Source organism: Dama dama, chromosome 33 (assembly GCF_033118175.1).
Source record: "Dama dama isolate Ldn47 chromosome 33, ASM3311817v1, whole genome shotgun sequence".
Classification (NCBI taxonomy): Eukaryota; Metazoa; Chordata; class Mammalia; order Artiodactyla; family Cervidae; genus Dama; species Dama dama.
Window position 1 is genome coordinate 63,140,991 of NC_083713.1, and position 18,932 is coordinate 63,159,922.

Consider the following 18,932-nt stretch of genomic DNA (forward strand, 5'->3'; position numbering starts at 1 on the left):
CAAAGATACTGAGGAAAAGCGGGCGGCTGTTCTATAGCCCAGCTCTCATTTTGGAAGAGATCACAAAGCACCAAACCAAGCAGCACGATTGGCAGGAAGAGGCCCTTTCTTTAGCTCTTGCCGTCTCCATGTACCTGTAATCTCTCTTCATCCTCACATCCAGCATTTTTATCATCTCTAGCTTTTTCCATGCACATGGGTGACAAAAATCCATGAACTGTATCCAATACAGTTGCTTAAGTACATTAAATCCTCATGCTGTGAAGACCTCTTCCGCTGTCTCAAAATATCGTATGTGAGAACATGGAAAATCGTTAAGGGTAAAAATAAGTGCATTAAAAGGTTGCTGTGTTCATTTACTCAGTCTTGTCTAACTCTTTGCAGCCACATGGACTGCAAAGCTCACTATGCTCTTCTGCCCATGGAATTTCCCAGGCACGAATACCAGAATAGGCTGCCATGCCCTCCTCCAGAGGATCTTCCCAACCCAGGGACTGAACGCACGTCTCCCACATCTCCTGCATTGGCAGGCAGATTCTTTACCACTGGTGTCACTTGGGAAGCCTGTAAAAAAAAAAAGGATGGAGACACAAATATATGTAATTGTTATTAGTGACATAGTGTCGGGGAAGATAGCTTAGGAACTGCTATCAGAGGTTTTCCTAATACATGGTTCTCAGCTGGAGGCAGTTTCTTCTGTGGTTGCAATCTTGGGGGTCATTTTTTAGATTGTCACAATTAGGGGATACAGCTGAGACCATCTATTGGGTTGAGGCCTGGGGTACTACCAAAAATCCTGCAGTGAACAGGGCCACTCTTCCAAACAGTTACCTGTTTCACAACGTCACTGATGCCACTGCTGACTCTGGACTGTATGATTAAGGGATTTGTGGAGACTGTAGGGACTTTATACTTCCTGCTGAGATTACAGACTCATGTGACTGAAACTAAAGCAAGGAACCATACATGAATGAATGAGGTCAGGTATAAAACTAGAGAAGGATGGAGTAGGGGGTAAAACTATAGCAAATTAGAAAGTAATAACCTATCTGCTAAGTCACTTCAGTCGTGTCTGACTCTGTGCGACCCCATCCCTGGGATTCTCCAGGCAAGAACACTGGAATGGGTTGCCATTTCCTTCTCCAATGCATAAAAGTGAAAGTGAAGTCGCTCAGTCATGTCTGACTCTTCGCGACCCCATGGACTGCAGCCTACCAGGCTCCTCCGTCCATGGGATTTTCCAGGCAAGAGTACTGGAGTGGGGTGCCATTGCCTTCTCCGAATAACCTATCTAATGTCACACAAATTTAGATTTAAAAATTAAACACTGTATGAGTCACATAAAGCCCTTCGACTAGTTGGATTTATCCATGAGCTGCCAGTTTTGGACTCTTGCCTCAACTCTTTTGTACTGGTTGGCTTTTCCCATGACTACATATTACTTTATATAAAAATATACATACACACACATACCTACACACAGATAACAAAAAACACACCTATTTTGTTTTTCTCAATACTTCCTCCAGTCCTCTCCTTTTCATTTTTGTAACCATAGTCTTAGTTGAAGTACTGGTCTTCTCTTTACACAATCATAATTCCCTTCTTAACTGAATTTACAGCTCATTCCAGCCACTTCTAACACATCCTATTATTTCTTCTCCAGCAGACATGGAAGCACCACCTAAGAAAGACAGCTGGTCAGGGTGTAAAAGCAAAAGTCATAAAATCAGTGCAAGCCTAAGTCAGATACACAGTATTGTTTATAAATATTATAGATAGGTGATCTATTAAAGATAAAGCTATGTTAAGAAGCAATGGAGTAAGTAGTCAGATTTGTATTTTTTAAGAGCTCCCCCTGGCCCCAGTTGAAAGATTAGACTGAAAGGGCAAGACTTGAAGTGGGAGACAGGTGGCATTAGCTTCCAGTTGCTGCCCTGACAAATTACCCCAAACTTAGCAGCTGAAAATAACAGGAATTTATTATCTCTCAATTTTTTAAGTCAGGAGCCTGAGTTGACCCTACTTGTTTCTCTGCTCTGGATTTTATAGACTGAAAAAAAAAAATACTAGCTGGCTAGGTTCTTAATGATAGTCTGGGAAGGATACATTTCCACATTTATTCAGGTTGTTGACTGAATTCAGTTTCTTCTGGCTGTAGGACTTTGGTTTCCTTGCTGACTATTGACAGGGGGGCCACCCTTTGCTTCTAGAGACTTTTTTTTTAGTTCTAGCACATAGGCCCCTGTGTCTCAGAATCAGCAATGATGTGTCAAATACTTGTCATGCTTGGAATTAATCCCTTTCTGTTTTGTTTTGTTTTTTGGAATTGCTCCCTTTCTTAAGGTCAACTGATTAGTAATCTTAATTACATCTGCAAAATCCCTTTGCAACATTACCTGGGTGAGTGTTCAATTGAATACCAGGAGATGGGACTCCTAGACAGAGATATCTTTAAATTACAGTTGACCCGGAAAAAAAAGATAGGGGCTTATACTGAGGCATTAGAAATGGGAATGGAGGAGAGAGAATGAGGAGAGGTATTGAAGAGGTAGATCCAAAGACCTTGGTCACTAATGAGAGAGAGGTGGGGGGAGAGAGGGCTCCAGGGACATGGACTTAGCAGAGCCAGGAAAATGAAACATGTGCTTCTGCAGAGGGTGATGATAGAGGAAGCATGCTGATTCTGGCTGTAGAACCACAGTCACAGTGAACTGAAGTGTCTCTCTCTGAAAGCAGGTGTGAAAGGGGCAAGACAACAGCACTGAATTGGAAGTCTGTATGGGGAACAGGTAGATACTGGATGCCTTGCCCTCTCATCATCCTGCCAGTTTACCTTCTGTTGTTGTTGTTCAGTTGCTAAGTCATGTCCGACTCTTTGCAACCCCATGAACTGCAGCATGCCAGGCTTCCCTGTCCTTTACTATCTCCCAGAGTTGGCTCAAATTTTGTCCATTAAGGCAGTGATGCCATCCAACCATCTCATCCTCTGTTGCCCCCTTCTCCTCTTGCCCTCAATCTTTCCTGGCATCAGAGTTTTTTCCAGTGAGGTGCCTCTTCACATCAGGTGGCTGAAGTGTTGGAGCTTCAGCTTCAGCACCAGTCCTTCCAATGAATATTCAGGGTTGATTTCCTTCACAATTGACTGGTTTGATCTCCCTGCAGACTAAAGGACTCTCAAGAGTCTTGTCCAACACCACAACTCAAAAACATCAATTCTTTGGCACTCAGCCTTCTTTATAATCCAACTCTCACATCCCTTCATAACTACTAGAAAAACCATAACTTTGACTATACAAACCTTTGTGGGCAAAGTGATGTCTCTGCTTTTTAATACGCTGTCTAGGTTTGACATAGCTTTTCTTCCCAAGAGCAAGCGTCTTTTACTTTTGTGGCTGCAGTCCCCATCCACAGTGACTTTGGGGCTCAAGAAAATATAGTTTTCTTTCCAGAGAAACTATACCAGAGAGGCACCCGTCTTGGAAACGAGAGGCTTAGTGGAGACAAAGAGAGAAGTGTTACGCTAGAAACTACACTCCCTAGATCCCTCTATTGGCTCAGCTGCCACACCAACAGCCATATTTTAATTTAGAGTAGGCAGGAGATTAGAGGAGTCATCTCTGAAAAGATGGACTAGCCTCAGAATGAAGACAAAGATATATTAATTTGGGGGAATTCTCCCAAAAGCAATAACTAGATCTCCCGGTGTGATTATTTGTCCACTTGTTTGCAGGCTACACCCAAGCTCAGAGGTTGCAGTCAGCTTTTGAGTAGCTCACTCCTAAAGCCAATATCACCAGCCATTGTTTAGGTTCCTAGGTGAGTTCCCACTTGTTGGAGGGCAGGCCTGATTCAGTTGGAAACCTGTGGGTTTAGAATACCAACTTTTTATCATATAGCCACAGCTGGTCATGTCGGCAGCCTTGAGCCCAGCACTGTTCTCATCGGTGCAGGCCACTTTCCAGCTCAGACTCTCTTACTGCAAAACTTCCATGGTCCATCTTCCACAACCATCCTCATCCCAGAATTGCTTCAGGAGACAACATTCTTCCTTCACTCTTTGTCAAAATTGGGATTCACCGTAATCCGTTTGAGAGTTGGTATGCTTATGAACTTAGCAAACCTCAATGGAAAATTAAATATTGGTAACACAACTATGTTTGAAAAGTTGTCAACAACCCGCTGTGAGGCTGGTTGATCTGTTTCTTGTAGTTTCCAAACATTTGTACTTAAATGTCTCATAGGGAAGCCAGAGGTTATTTTCAGTTCTTAAATCTCTGAACAAATTTCTCAGCATCTTTTAAAGTTGCCGAATTAAGTTTCTAAGATTTTAAACATTGCATAATACCATAGTCAAGGCTTAATATCTAATTGCCCCTCAAAGCTAGGAAGCTTTTAAGTTCATTTAGAATCTCCTGGAATACTTTAGCAAAATGCTTTTGTGGAAGGAATAAAATGATTGAAGAAATGGTGTGTGTGTGTGTGTAGGGGGAATTTAGGAGGTAAAAGGGCAAGTTAAAGAATACTAAAAGAATTCACTCTGATCCCTTTTTGCTTTAAGAAAGACACACAAGTAGAAATGCAAACATGTGAAAAGATAGTCATCACTCCTCTTAATAGGAGAAATTCAAATTTAAAGCTATAACAACAGACCAGTCACCGTTAGCAGAGACATTTGTAACTGCTATGCCTTGTGTAGTGATAGTGTGAGGGACTCTCACCCACTGCTGGCGGGGTCTGTAAATTGGTAGGGCCTCCGAGGTGGCTCAGTGGTGAAGGATCCACCTGCCAATGCAGGAGATGCAGGTTCAATCCCTGGGTCGAGAAGATCCCCTGGAGGAGGGCATGGCAACCCACTCCAGTATTCTTGCCTGGAAAACTCCTTAGAGGAATTTTTAGAGGCAAGAGGTCAGAGGAGCCTGGCAGACTACAGGAGGTCACAAAGAGTCAGGCGCAACTGAGCACTATAGAAATTGGTACAACCCAGAGAGAGCAATGTGTCAAACTCTATCCAAACTCAGAGCACCCAAGATCTTTGACTTGGCAAGTCTGCTTCAGGGAATTTATTCTACAGATAGTTCTTGTATAGAAAATAGGGATATTTGGGATAGGACTATTTATTACAGCATTATTTGGGATAGCAGAGTCTAGAACAACCTAAATGGGTGTTAATCAGAGACTAGTTAGATAATGAAATAACATGAAACCATTAAAAGTATAGAGTGATCTTCTGTGTGCTAATATGGAAAGATCTCCAAGAATGTACCTTTAGGCAAAAAGAGCAAGGTGGAGATTAGTGTACATTATTCTACCTTTAGTTTTTGTTTAATTTTTATTAGAGTGTAGCTACTTTACAATGTTGTGTTTCTGCTGTAAGCAAAGTCAATCAGTTACATTCATACATATACATAAAGCCTCTCTTTTTTGGATTTCCTTCCCACTTAGGTCACCACAGAGCATTGAGTAGAGTTCTCTGTGCTGTATGGAAGGTTCTCATTAGTTACCTACATTATACATAGTATCAATAGTATATGTATGTCTATCCCAATCTCCCAACTTATCCCACCCCCTTTCCCCCTCCCTTGGTGTCCATGTTTGTTGTCTACATCTGTGTCTCTATTTCTGCTTTGCAAATAGGTTCATCTGTCCATTTTCCTAGATTCCACATATATGCATTTATATAGGGTATTTCTTTTTCTGATTTATTTCACTTAGTATGACAGTCTCTTGGTCCATCTATGTCTGCAAATGGCAGGCTTTTTCCTTTTTATGGTTAAGTAATACTCCATTATTCATGATCTGAGCCACAGTCAGCTCCTGGTCTTGTTTTTGCTGACTATATAGAGCTTCTCCATCTTTGGCTGCAAAGACTATAATCAATCTGATTTCGGTGTTGACCATCTGGTGATGTCCATGTGTAGAGTCTTCTCTTGTGTTGTTGGAAGTGGGTGTTTGCTATGACCAGTGTGTTCTCTTGGCAAAACTCTACTAGCCTTTGCCCTGCTTCATTCCATACTCCAAGGCCAAATTTGCCTGTCACTCCAGGTGTTTCTTGACTTCCTACTTTTGCATTCCAGTCCCCTATAATGAAAAGGACATCTTTTTTGGGTGTTAGTTCTAAAAGGTCTTGTAAGTCTTCATAGAACCATTCAACTTCAGCTTCTTCAGCATTACTGGTTGGGGCATAGGCTTGGATTACCATGATATTGAATGGTTTGCCTTGGAAATGAACAGAGATTATTCTGTCATTTTTGAGATTGCATCCAAGGATTGCATTTTGGACTCTTTTGTTGACCATGATGGCTACTCCATTTCTTATAAGGGATTCCTATCCATAGTAGTAGATAAAATACATGAACCATGAACTTCCAGATGTTCAAGCTGGTTTTAGAAAAGGCCGATGAACCAGAGACCAAACTGCCAACATCCGCTGGATCATCGAGAAAGCAAGAGAGTTCCAGAAAAACATCTATTTCTGCTTTATTGACTATGCCAAAGCCTTTGACTGTGTGGATCACAATAAACTGTGGAAAATTTCGAAAGAGATGGGAATACCAGACCACCTGACCCACCTCTTGAGAAACCTATATGCAGGTCAGGAAGCAACAGTTAGAACTGGACATGGACCAACACACTGGTTCCAAATGGGAAAAGGAGTATGTCAAGGCTGTATATTGTCACCCTGCTTATTTAACTTATATGCAGAGTACATCATGAGAAATGCTGGGCTGGAAGAAGCACAAGCTGGAATCAAGATTGCCAGGAGAAATATCAATAACCTCAGATATGCAGATGACACCACCCTTATGGCAGAAAGTGAAGAGGAACTAAAAAGCTTCTTGATGAAAGTGAAAGAGGAGAGTGAAAAAGTTGGCTTAAAGCTCAACATTCAGAAAACTAAGATCATGACATCTGGTCCCATCACCTCATGGGAATTAGATGGGGAGACAGTGGAAACAGTGTCAGACTTTATTTTTTGGGGCTCCAAAATCACTGCAGATGGTGATTGCAGCCATGAAATTAAAAGACTCTTACTCCTTGGAAGGAAAGTTATGACCAACCTAGATAGCATATTAAAAAGCAAGAGACATTACTTTGCCAACAAAGGTCCATCTAGTCAAGGCTTTGGTTTTTCCAGTGCTCATGTATAGATGTGAGAGTTGGACTGTGAAGAAAGCTGAGCACCGAAAAATTGATGCCTTTGAACTGTGGTGTTGGAGAAGACTCTTGAGAGTCCCTTGGACTGCAAGGAGATCCAACCAGTCCATCCTAAAGGAGATCAGTCCTGGGTGTTTGTTGGAAGGACTGATGCTGAAGCTGAAACTCCAATACTTTGGCCACCTCATGCGAAGAGTTGACTCATTGGAAAAGACCCTGATGCTGGGAGGGATTGGGGGCAGGAGGAGAAGGGAATGACAGAGGATGAGATGGTTGGATGGCATCACCAACTCGATGGACATGAATTTGAGTAAACTCCGGGAGTTGGTGATGGACAGGGAGGCCTGGCATGCTGCGATTCATGGGGTCGCAGAGTTGGACACAACTGAGCGACTGAACTGAACTGAATACTCCATTGTATATATGTACCACATCCTCTTATCCATTCCTCTGTTGATAGACATTTAGGTTGCTTTCATGTCCTGGCCATTGTAAATAGTGCTCCAATAAACATTGGGATATATGTATCTTTTGGAGATATAATTTTCTCCCAGTATATGTCCAAGAATGGGATTGCTGGGGTCATATGGTAGTTCTATTTTTTTTTTTTTTAAGGAGCCTCCACACTGTTCTCCACATTCCCACCAATAGTGTAGGAGGGTTCCCTTTTCTCCATACCCTCTCCAGCATTTATTGTTGTAGATTTTTTGATAAACACCATTGATCAGTGTGAGATGGTATCTCATTGTAGTTTTGATTTGCATTTCTCTGATTATTAGTGATGTTGAGCATCTTTTCATGCACCTCTTGGCCATCTGTACGTGTTCTTTGGAGAAATGCCTATGTAGGTCTTATGCCCATTTTTGATTGGGCTGTTTGTTTTTTCTTGATACTATGCTGCATGAGCTGTTTGTGTATTTTGGAAATTAATCCCCTTGTTGGTTGCTTAGTTTGCAAATATTTTCTCCCATTTTGAGGGTTGTCTTTTCATCTTATGGTTTCCTTTGTCATGCAAAAGCTTTCAAGTTTAATCAGGTCCCATTTATTTATTTTTGTTTTTAAAAATAAAAAAATGTAATGGAGAGTGACTGCTAATGACTATGGGTTTCTTTCTGGGGTTATAAAAATGTTCTGGAATTAGATAGTCATGATATTATTAGACGTCATTAGATGATCATGATGTTATTAGATAGTCACGATGTGAATATACTGAAATGCACTTAATTGTAAACCTTAAAATGGTAAATTTTATGATATGTGAATTATATGACCATAAAAATACAGAGAAATAAATTAAAGGTTTGCACACTCCTGTGCTCAGTTGTATTCAGCCCTTTGTGACCCCATGGACTATAGCCTGCCAGACTCCTCTGTCCATGGCCTTTTCTAAGAATCCTGGAGTGGGTTGCTATTTCCTCCTCCAGGGAATCTTCCCGACCCGGGGACTGAACCCATGTCTCCGGTGTCTCCTGCATTGCAGGTGGATTCTTTACCACTCAGCCATCAGGGAAGCCCCCATATTAAAGTTATACACCTTTACAAAGAAAAAATGAACTGTTTCTAAAAGGATGTATTGAAAACTGGCAAAAGATGTAGTTTGGAGAAGTGGGGAGAAAATGATGGGAATGGAAGGGAGTCTTATTATTCACCACATACAGCAGTGTGTGCCTTTAAAATTCTGAAATATGCATTTGTATCACCTAATGAAAAATATCATACTTTATAGAAAGGGAATCTGTTAATTATTAAATATACTTTAACAATATAAAAGCAATTTAAGAAATTGTACCTATAAACTGCACAATTCCATTGTGATTTAACTTTGGTTTTATTGTCAAGTTACCAAATAAAGTATTTGAGAATATGAAGAAATGCATGTTAGAGTAATTTTTAAAGAAAACTGCAATTTTTAAAGAAAACTGTAAACCACTCAAGAAAGTAGGCCATGCTAATTAGAAGGAATTAATTGGGTAATTGCATTTCACCTACTTAAAATCCCCCATCACCTGTAATTGAAGTAACTTTCCTCTCTCCTTCCAGTCCCTAAACCATTATGTGGTATTGATAGTGTTGTGTAACAAGATTCTGAATCCCTCATCAAAAATGGCTTTTTTTCAGTGGAGGATTCCATAAACCCTGTATGAGCTGATAATAATGGAAACAACCTTGAGATTATACACAATGTGATTGAACCTGATTAATTAAAGAGAATAACTTTATCCAAATATGATGATACGCTGTTATAACTGATTAAGGTGATGTGAGGAGCCTTGAAGAGAGGCCAAGAGGGAGGTGAAAATGCAGTTAGAGATGTTCTGCATGGCTTGGCACGCAGTGGCACATGCATTTGATCATTTCTTATTCCCACACCCACTCCTTTTCTCCCGTGAGTGAAAATTGGCCCAAAGGATATTGACTGACTCTTGAATTTCTTAGAAAAATAAATCTTCAGAAAACTTATTTGACACAGAGAGATGTGTTTACCACACATGGAGACCAATGTAGAGGAAGAAAATTCCATTCTCTAATTTAAGTATTAGCATGATGAATAGACTTATATATTCCTTTTTCTCCTACTGCTTTTGCAAGGAGCAATGTGAACATGAAATAGAGAAACTCTCAAAGGATATCCACTTCACGTGTATTTGTTTCAGATATATAACGAAAGAAGATGTTGCTGCAGCCTCGATGAACAAGGTGAAGAATGACGGAGGCCATGTCCGACTGATCACAAAGGGGCCCAGGCCAGGGAACCCTTCTACAAAGTAAGAGGTTTTTTACTTGTCAGGCATAGTGTTACTAAGGCTCTTTCTTTAAATGAATGTATTCATTTCTATAACAATAATTTACCTCTGTGTGACCACTTTACACGTTACAAAAAGCTTTCACAATGTAATAGCTCCTCTGTCCTAGCAACGCTGTGAGGCTCCTGATGCTCTTATCTTAGAAATTAGAGATCAAGAAGGTACCTGAGGCCAAGTGGGTTATGTGACCTGCCCCAGGCTACCAGATACTAGTATTGAGGTCCAATCTGGGCTCTGTCCCTCAGTCTTGAGTTCTTCTATCATAAAAAGTTTTTCTTTTAACACTTCTAATAGCAAAGTAACTATTCTAATTCCCATGCAGGACTTTTCAACATTCTTGAGTAATGTCCCTTTTCCTTTAGTTTAACAAAGTGAGTTTATGTCCTGCCATGTTTCATGTCTAATTTTAATTCTATCAACTCCGAGTTTACCTGTAAGGAGGCACATATGTAGCAAGTCTCCCATTCTAATTCCTATCAGCACTGTTGGTTCCCTGGTTCTGCCACCGAATGGATGTGAACAGTCTGTCTCCTGAAGGCCAGCAATATTCAGATGTTCATGGAAGTCTTGGTAATGGCCTCCTGGTCCTAACGAAGTGTGTGACCCAACACATTGAGTGAGCAGGGTAGCCTGTCTTTTCCCAGACTGAAGAAGCATTTTCTAACTTTTTATTTTCCATCTTCTCTAGACGCCTCAGAGTCTGTGTAACTTGAAGACATCTAAGTTACAAAGAGAGGCAGCGTATTTGTATTCAAATTAATTTTTCTGAACACACCATTCTTTCTTTTCCTTGGTGTGTAATAGAGTGCTGACTATAGCTATTAATATTTCATTTCCCCAGTGAATCACAGAATCTGCATGCCCTATGTTTACTGTTTGTCAGCACAGAAACTTTGAAGACCTTTAAATGAAGTAACAATGATTTAAAATAGAGTAAGCCTTCATTAATTACCTATTCAATGTTTTGCCCCTTCTAGAGAATTTCTTGAAGATGGAGAAAGTGTCCCATTTCTAAATGCCTGCACAGCCCACAGTGGTCTCAGTCTGAAGGCTTCTACATCCAAAGGCTATTTGCAGGCTCTGGATAACGAAGGAAATCCACTTTGCCTTCGCTGTCAGCAGCCCACTTGCCAAACTAAGCAAGAGCGTAAAGCAGATGCTTGGGATTCACGGTTCTGTTCTCTGAAATGTCAGGAGGAGTTTTGGATTCGATCTAATAATAGTTACCTGCGAGCCAAAGTATTTGAAATTGAACATGGTGTGTGTCAGCTGTGTAATCTGAATGCACAAGAACTCTTTTTACGTCTGAGAGATGCCCCTAAAAGTCAGAGGAAGAGTCTTCTGGATGCTACCTGGACCTCAAAGCTCCCATTGGAACAGGTAAATTTTAATCACTGACTGTTAAAGACAGCATTGCACTGTGATGAACATTGACTCACTTTCCTCTTAAAACCTTTTTAATATGAGAACTTTCAGATACATTTACAAAAGCAGAATAATGAACCCACACACCTGTCACCCGACTTTACCAACATTTTGCTATTCATTTTCATGTCTCCCTCATTTCGATTCTTTTTCTCTCCTGGAATTATTTTAAAGTAGATCTCAGACAGCATTTCATTTCACCCTTAGATACTTTCATTATATACCTTTCACAGATGAAGACTTTCTTTCTCCCTTGCCTTTGTCTTTCTCTTTTAAATATAAACCCATAGCCCAACATCCGTGATCACACCCAACATAATTATTGGTTTCCCAGATGGTCTCAAAAATGTCTTGCAATTGCTTTGTTCAAATTAGGATCAAAATAAGACCTGCACATTGCATTTGGTCATTATACCTCTTATGTTTCATTTAATCTGTAATATAACCCCTTTCCTTTTTTTACTCCACTGATTGTTAAAGAAACTGGATCATTTGCCTGTGGGGATTTCCCACATTCTGGATTTGTGTGTGGTCCACATTCTGGACCTATATCCTCATGATGATGTTTGACATGTTTCTCTATCTCCCTGACTTACTGGATAATGGTTATAAGATCTAGAAGTTAATTAGATTCTTTTTTTCAACATTTTTTAATGTGACCATTTTTTAAAGTCTTTATTGAATTTGTTACAGTATTGTTTATATGTTTTATGTTTCGGTTCTTTGGCCTCAAGGCATGTGGGTTCTTAGCTCCCCCACCAGGAATCGAATCTGTACCCCCTGCCCTGGAAGGCGAAATCTTAACCACTGAACCACCAGGGAAGTCCCTAACTAGATTCTCATTAGATTATTCTGGGAAGAGATCTTAACAGGTGGTGCATTGCACTGAGAGGCACTACTTAGGGTCTGGTCATTCCACTTTCCATGATGTTAATATTGAGTGACAAGGGGTAAACAGATAATCCCTAAAATGTAGTTCATTACAATGCAAAGGAAACTTATATTTGTTTATTCCCCTGTAAAATGTAATTTATGATAAAATACTCTTCCCAGCACAGTATTCTCAGTATCACTTTGACTCCCAAAATTCAGTTGGGTTTCCAATGTTGTGATCCAAGCACCTCTAAACTTCAAACTAGAGCAAAATGTATAAATTTGTAGTATGCTTCGTTTTTAAAAGTGACTCTACAAAAATATTGGATAAATTCCAGCAAAAATCTTACAGTTTTCTTTATTTAGTATTGCTGAATTAACTAATAAGCATTTCTGCAAAGATGAAGTAGCATGACTTTCAGAGGTAGGGAAATACACTATTCCCCTAACGTTATCCAGAGCTCTTGAAAGATCTTCTAGTCTAGTTGGTGAGCGGCGTGTGACACCCATCCCAGAGACATCAGCCAGACTCCAGCTACTGTCTGCTGCCTCCATGTGGAGACTTCCAGAAGACACACAGAAAAATGACTCATGGACATCTGGAAGGCAATCTGTCCAAGAATGCAGAAGTAATGTAGCATACATCTAGAAGAGGAGCGCTTAGAGAATAAGCAGTGCCCAGGGCACAGATGGGGTTGACCAGGGGGAGAGGGGGTGCTTCTTTCCAGAGGTGACTTTAGAACATAGAAAGCTGGCCCCAAGTGATTTCGAATTCTTGGGAAGAATAAAGAAGCACCTTCTGGATCACAAAATGTCACAGCGGAGACTGCTCAGCACAAAAGATTTGGTTACAAGCGAGACGACCAAAATGGGTGTTTATTCCCTGAGAGTATGCCACTTGCTTTATGCACAAGGCTGCCATATGACATTGCCTCTAACAATGCCAACCTCAAAAATAAAAGTCAATATATATCTTCTAACCGAAGACGGGAAGTTCAGTATAGAAGACAGAAGTTCAGCCCATCTACAGTGGAGTTCAGGTAGACCATTTACTGCTTCAGTCTGCTGCCTCCTAGGGCTGCGCTCTCGGGCCAGACACTGTTAAGGTCCCCGTGCTCTGTGGGCCTGACAACTTTCCTAAAGCACTTCAGAGATGTGTCACAGATTCCCATGGCCAGCAGCCATGAAGTTGATTATAGAGTCTTCCTTGTTCAAGACCAAGGAAACGAAAACCACTTTCACACTAATCTTTGTCCCATTTAAACCACTCTATTTACACAGCTATGCTGTGAACTGTGACCTCAGATCAAATGCTAAAATAATACCAATTAAATGTCAGTCATCACTGGTTAAATATAAAGTGTGTCTACAAGGACTGGCCTAGGTAGTGTCTACTTTAAATGAATATCTTTGTTTATTCTAAATATTCAAGTTACAGAGATTTGTTCTAGAAATTTGATTCCAGTCCATATAACTTAGGAGGTTCTCAGGTAATCACAAAAGTTCTAGATGATCACTATTAAACGTCACTGGTACAGGTACGAATGCATTTAGGTCAACAATTAAAGGCTGAGTTCAGTAATACTCAGAAGTTTTCCATTTCTAATCTTTTATCAGTTTTGTTTTCGTAACTATATAAACTAGTTCAAAGGTGCATAAGCAACTGATTTTTCCCAGTCTGTCAGGAGGCTTGGTGTTTTATACTTGCTTGTAATTTTTTCAAAATGGGTTTAGGTAAGGGGGGGAAAAACACCTTTTTCAGAGACATATTTTTTTATTACTTTCAAATTGCTAACGTAGAGGGTTTTTCCTACTCACAATAAAAGCTATAAAAAACCACCCTAATGTATGGCCCTGTGATTCTGCTGTGTAAACATGACGGCACAATTCGGAACCAGCAGTTCCCACAGTGTATGTTGAAAATTGCTGATGCTGTGTTCTTATTACAGCTTAATGAAATGATGAGAAGCCCAGGGGAAGGGCACTTCTGGCAGGTGGACCACATCCGGCCCGTGTCTGGTGGGGGAGGGCAGTGCTCCCTGGACAACCTGCAGACCCTTTGCACAGTCTGCCACAGAGAGGTCAGTGACGCCTGCAGACACATCTGACTCCATCCTAAGACAGCTCATTGGAAACTGTGCATTCACATGTGGAGGATTACACTGGTGGCTCTGTCTCCTGGTCTGGGATCTGAGATGTGTTTTATTCTTTTCATTTTACCAACCACTGGAGTTTTTTCTTGAGGTCTATGCAAGTTCTCAGTCACAGATGAAAAAGAAACTGCTTTCCTTTCGATTTATTCTAGGACCAGGAAATTTTCACCACTACTTAGAAGAAAATGAATACAACTTACGTATTGCACAGTTTTGAAAAGACCCAGACCCTCAAACTAGAAGTTCAGTGAATTGGGACAGTGGCATATGTTTGCATCTGCAGCTAAATATGTCCTAAAATATCTGAGAACATGAATAAATTATCTCTAGGACCAACTCTGGAGAAGGCAATGGCACCCCACTCCAGTACTCTTGCCTGGAAAATCCCATAGACGGAGGAGCCTGGTAGGCTGCAGTCCATGGGGTCACGAAGAGTCGGACATGGCTGAGCGACTTCACTTTCACTTCTCACTTTTATGGGGTCGCGAAGAGTCGGACATGGCTGAGCGACTTCACTTTCATGTCTCACTTTTATGCATTGGAGAAGGAAATGGCAGCCCACTCCCGTGTTCTTGCCTGGAGAATCCCAGGGACGGGATCCCACAGAGTGGGCACGACTGAAGTGACTTAGCAGTAGCAGTTAGCAGTAGCAGGACCAACTCAGTCCCACATACAGGCATTACACTGTTGACCTAAATATGAAACCTGGTACATCTTGGAGCAATTACCTAGGGCTTAAATCTAAAGGAAAAGAGTAGCATAATATGGTCTGTCAACTAGGATGAATTTTTAACAAGTAGTTCAGCAAAAGGTCACAGGATCTACCTGTTAAGATATAATCTTAGAAAGCAGCATACATTTAATATGCAACTTTGTACCCAACTTTTTTTTCCACTTATGGCAAAATTTAAGCATTTTCCCATGTTCCCGTGATAAGCATTCAGTGTTTATCATCTAAAATGGCTGCATATCATTCTATTGAACACATCTCTACTGTGGTTAATTACGCCACTCCCATACTGATGAACACTGAAGTTGTTTACATTCTTTGGTTCATATACACAATGCTGCCAACCACATTTTTTTGTATACAAACTATTTTTTACATTTCGAGGTTGTTCCTTAAGATAGATTCTCAGTTATAAAATAATTGAGTCAAGTTTTGAGACTGCAGGAGATGAATTCCCTCCATGCTGTTTCCCAAAGGATTGTACTCAGGTATGCTCCTTCGATCCTGGCGGTGAAAAGTGCCTGCTTAACTGCACTGGTATTGCTGCTGTGGTGAAAGAATTATTATTTTGTTTACTTGTAATTTTTTAAAAATAGGTTAGGTAAGAGGGAAAAAAATCTTTTTCAGAAACATATTTTTTATTGCTTTCAAATTGCTAACCTAGAGGCTTTATTTTAAAGACCCTGATATTTGTAAAAATGCTAATCAACTGTATTTACATTTTGAGAATTATTCAGATCCTTTGCCAGCATTCATATCATAGGAGCACTTTCTTAGCCTCTTTTTAATATTTCAGATTCCTCAATTTATTCACAAATTTTATTATGTAAAAATTATGTAAATAAGTTTTACATAAATAGGATCATGTCATAAGAAGGGCTTTGTTTTGGTTTTAGTTTTAACCTTTCTTTCCTCTCCTTACCCCTTGTACCTGGATAACTTCACACATACATGGACTTCAGTTGGGCAAAAGGTTATCTGATTTCTTAACTGTGCAAACTGTTAGCACAGTCAAGATCTGTAAGAAAGTTAAGATACAGCAAAAGAGAATGCTGTGCCTTCTTCTGTAATCACCGTTTCAGAGTCTCATGAAAAATGTTTATATTAGCAAAAGAATCCTGTTCTATCTCATTTTTTTTTTTTTGCATTGGCTTGGCTGTTAGGTTGGGACAGGCTTTCAAGGCCAGAGAACAGGAGGTGGGCAGGCCCTGCACACACCTAGACCTCAGAGTTATTGGCTTAGTAACGCCACTAAGGGCAAAGCACTGGGACACGAGTGTGGTGATAATGTATTTTTTTTTTTTTTCAGAATTAACAGAGTTTTTGAGTTGCTGTAGCCGATACTTTAATTCTAACATGTGTATACATGCATTACTTTTTTTAACTTTTAGAGAACTGCCCGTCAAGCCAAGGAAAGAAGCCAGGTGAGAAGACAATCTCTAGCATCAAAACATGGATCAGACATCACACGATTTTTGGTAAAGAAATGAAGCATAAACATTTTTAAATGAATGACATATGGTTTATATGTGGAGAAGTCACCAAATTTTTTTTGTGCTTGTCTAATATTTTAAAAGTGAAAATTTTCAAAACACAAATCAAGAATTCATCTTCCCTTTTCATGTTAAATGCTTTTAGCGTTAATACTTTTTGGAAGTACTTAACAAACTGAAATACAATACTAAATATTTCTATGATCTTCTTGATATCATGCAGACTCCATTATATTTCAGTAAGGGTTTGTTAAGCTTTCAGTTTCCCCTGACTATACCTTAATCACTGTATTATGCATAGATTGCTTTTGAAAAATATACTCTGAATTACTTGAAAAATGCTTCTGGGTTAGTATTGATCATGGACTGCTATATGCCCAAATGTAACATTGTAAAGCCATAAGGGAAATTTTGTGGAGGCAAATCATCATTATTCAGGAATTCTAGACCAATCATGACCTCCTTGCTTAGTATGCAAGAGAGATTCTTGTTCACGAAATGCCTCCAAAATGAACCTGGGGTGCATATTTTGAGTGTTGTCTTCGTTTTATTTCTTAGCCAGTTGTCTTTATTGAAAAGATGCTTTTGAAAATAACCTAACTGGACCCATGATGTTTGTGGACAATTCAGGGATTCTGGCTGACGTAACTGTTAAAACATGTTTTAAAAAAACCAAAATGCCATTTAAACTTCATTTTTTAATTTGTCTTAATGCATAAAACTAGGCTTACTGTCAAAGCATTCTTTGTCTCAAGGTTATCATTTTCTGGTTTTAAAGTCCTATTTTATTAAAAGGGTATTCCGGAAATCTCTTTTAAAAGGGATGATGATGATAAAACACTTTTTCTAAAGTATGATCAGATGGAGATAAATATTTAAAAAGTGCAAGGGTAACATTAAAATGTAATTGATAGACATAAAAGAGTGATGATGAAAGAAAACTAAGACATAATCTGGTAATACATCAGAATCATGAGAGAATCAGAATCAATACATCAGAACTCACAAAGTCAAGGAAGAACTACATTCACAAAAGGCCTGTTTGCAAATACTGTTTGGATGTAACATTAGTTTGAGTACTCTTTAGTTTTAATTAGTAGCTGGTATTTCACAACATATATTTTTATAAATATTATACAATCAAACTCTTCCAGAGTTTTTTTTAAGTTTACAATATTTCATTGACATGATGTAACATGTGTTTTCAGTTGTGTCTGACTCTCTGTGATCCTGTGAACTGTAGCCTGCCAGGCTGCTCTGTCCATGGAATTTTCCAGGCAAGAATACTGGATTGAGTTGCCATTCCATTTCTCCAGGGCTTCCTGACCCAGGGATCAAACGTCTCCTGACCCATGTCTCTTGCGCCTGCTGCATTGGCAGGCAGATTTTTTTACCTGCACCACCTGGGAAGCCCCTTGTATGAGATCAAACTTTACAGTTCATTTTTAAAATTAGTTGGGCTTTCTTTGGCCTCTTTCTGCTTTGCTGGTCAGGCTCTTTGCAGTTTTCTGCCTCATTGCCAGGGTAACCAAGGATCCCTCACAGTTGAGAGCTGAGAAGCCAGCACGCTACTTTCCCTCCAGCATGAGATATTTGCAAGTGAGACTGGTCTAAGCAGGTCAGATTTGAGTGGAGCTTGCTCTTTAGATCAAACTAAAGTGGTAATTCCAGGGAGAAAATTCTCAGTGTGGGAACTATATGAGAGTTGGAGGTGAAATGACCCTTGAAGATCATTTCTCTCCTTGCCAGATTTCAAAATTCCAGGTAAAAATGCTATAAGGGCATCAAAAAAGTTATAAATAGGGCTTCCCTAGTGGCTCAGAAGGTAAAGACTCTGCCTACAATGCAGGAGACCTGGGTTCAGTCCTTAGATTGGGAAGATCCCCTAGAGAAGGAAATGGCAACTCATTCCAGTATTCTTGCCTGAAGGACTCCATGGACAAAGGAGCCTGGTGGGCTACAGTCCACAGGGTTGTAAAGAGTCGGACACAACTGAGTGACTTTCACTCACTCATTCAGGATGTATTTAAGCAAGGAGATGAAAGCTTTGTACACTGAAACTACAAGTCTTTGGTGAAAGAAAGTGAAGAAGACACAAACAAATGGAAGAAATTCCATGTTCCTGGATCAGAAAAGTTAATATTGTTAAAATAGCCATACTACCTGAAGCAATCTATAGATTCAGTGCAATCATCCCTATCAAAATTCCAGTGGCATTTTCAAAGAAATGGAAAAAAAAAATCCTAAAATGTGTATGGAACCAATAGCCAGAGCAATCTTGAGAAAGTAGAACAAA

The 18,932-nt window shown here is 39.8% G+C and overlaps 1 protein-coding gene across 4 annotated transcripts in view; it reads left to right on the plus strand.

Moving 5' to 3' along the window:
- ZRANB3 (zinc finger RANBP2-type containing 3) overlaps positions 1 to 17,654 on the plus strand; it is a 285,930-nt gene extending 268,276 nt beyond the window's left edge. For 3 of the 4 annotated variants that reach the window (XM_061135065.1, XM_061135066.1, XM_061135063.1), the window contains exons 18-21: positions 9,813 to 9,923; positions 10,940 to 11,342; positions 14,210 to 14,341; positions 16,535 to 17,652. In XM_061135065.1, coding sequence (XP_060991048.1) covers positions 9,813 to 9,923; positions 10,940 to 11,342; positions 14,210 to 14,341; positions 16,535 to 16,633 — 745 coding nt within the window. In that variant the 3' untranslated portion in view covers positions 16,634 to 17,652. Of the gene's footprint in view, positions 1 to 9,812; positions 9,924 to 10,939; positions 11,343 to 14,209; positions 14,342 to 16,534 lie in introns of all 4 variants that reach the window. The other variant, XM_061135064.1, reaches the window with a different exon arrangement.
- The last annotated feature ends 1,278 nt before the right edge of the window (positions 17,655 to 18,932 follow it).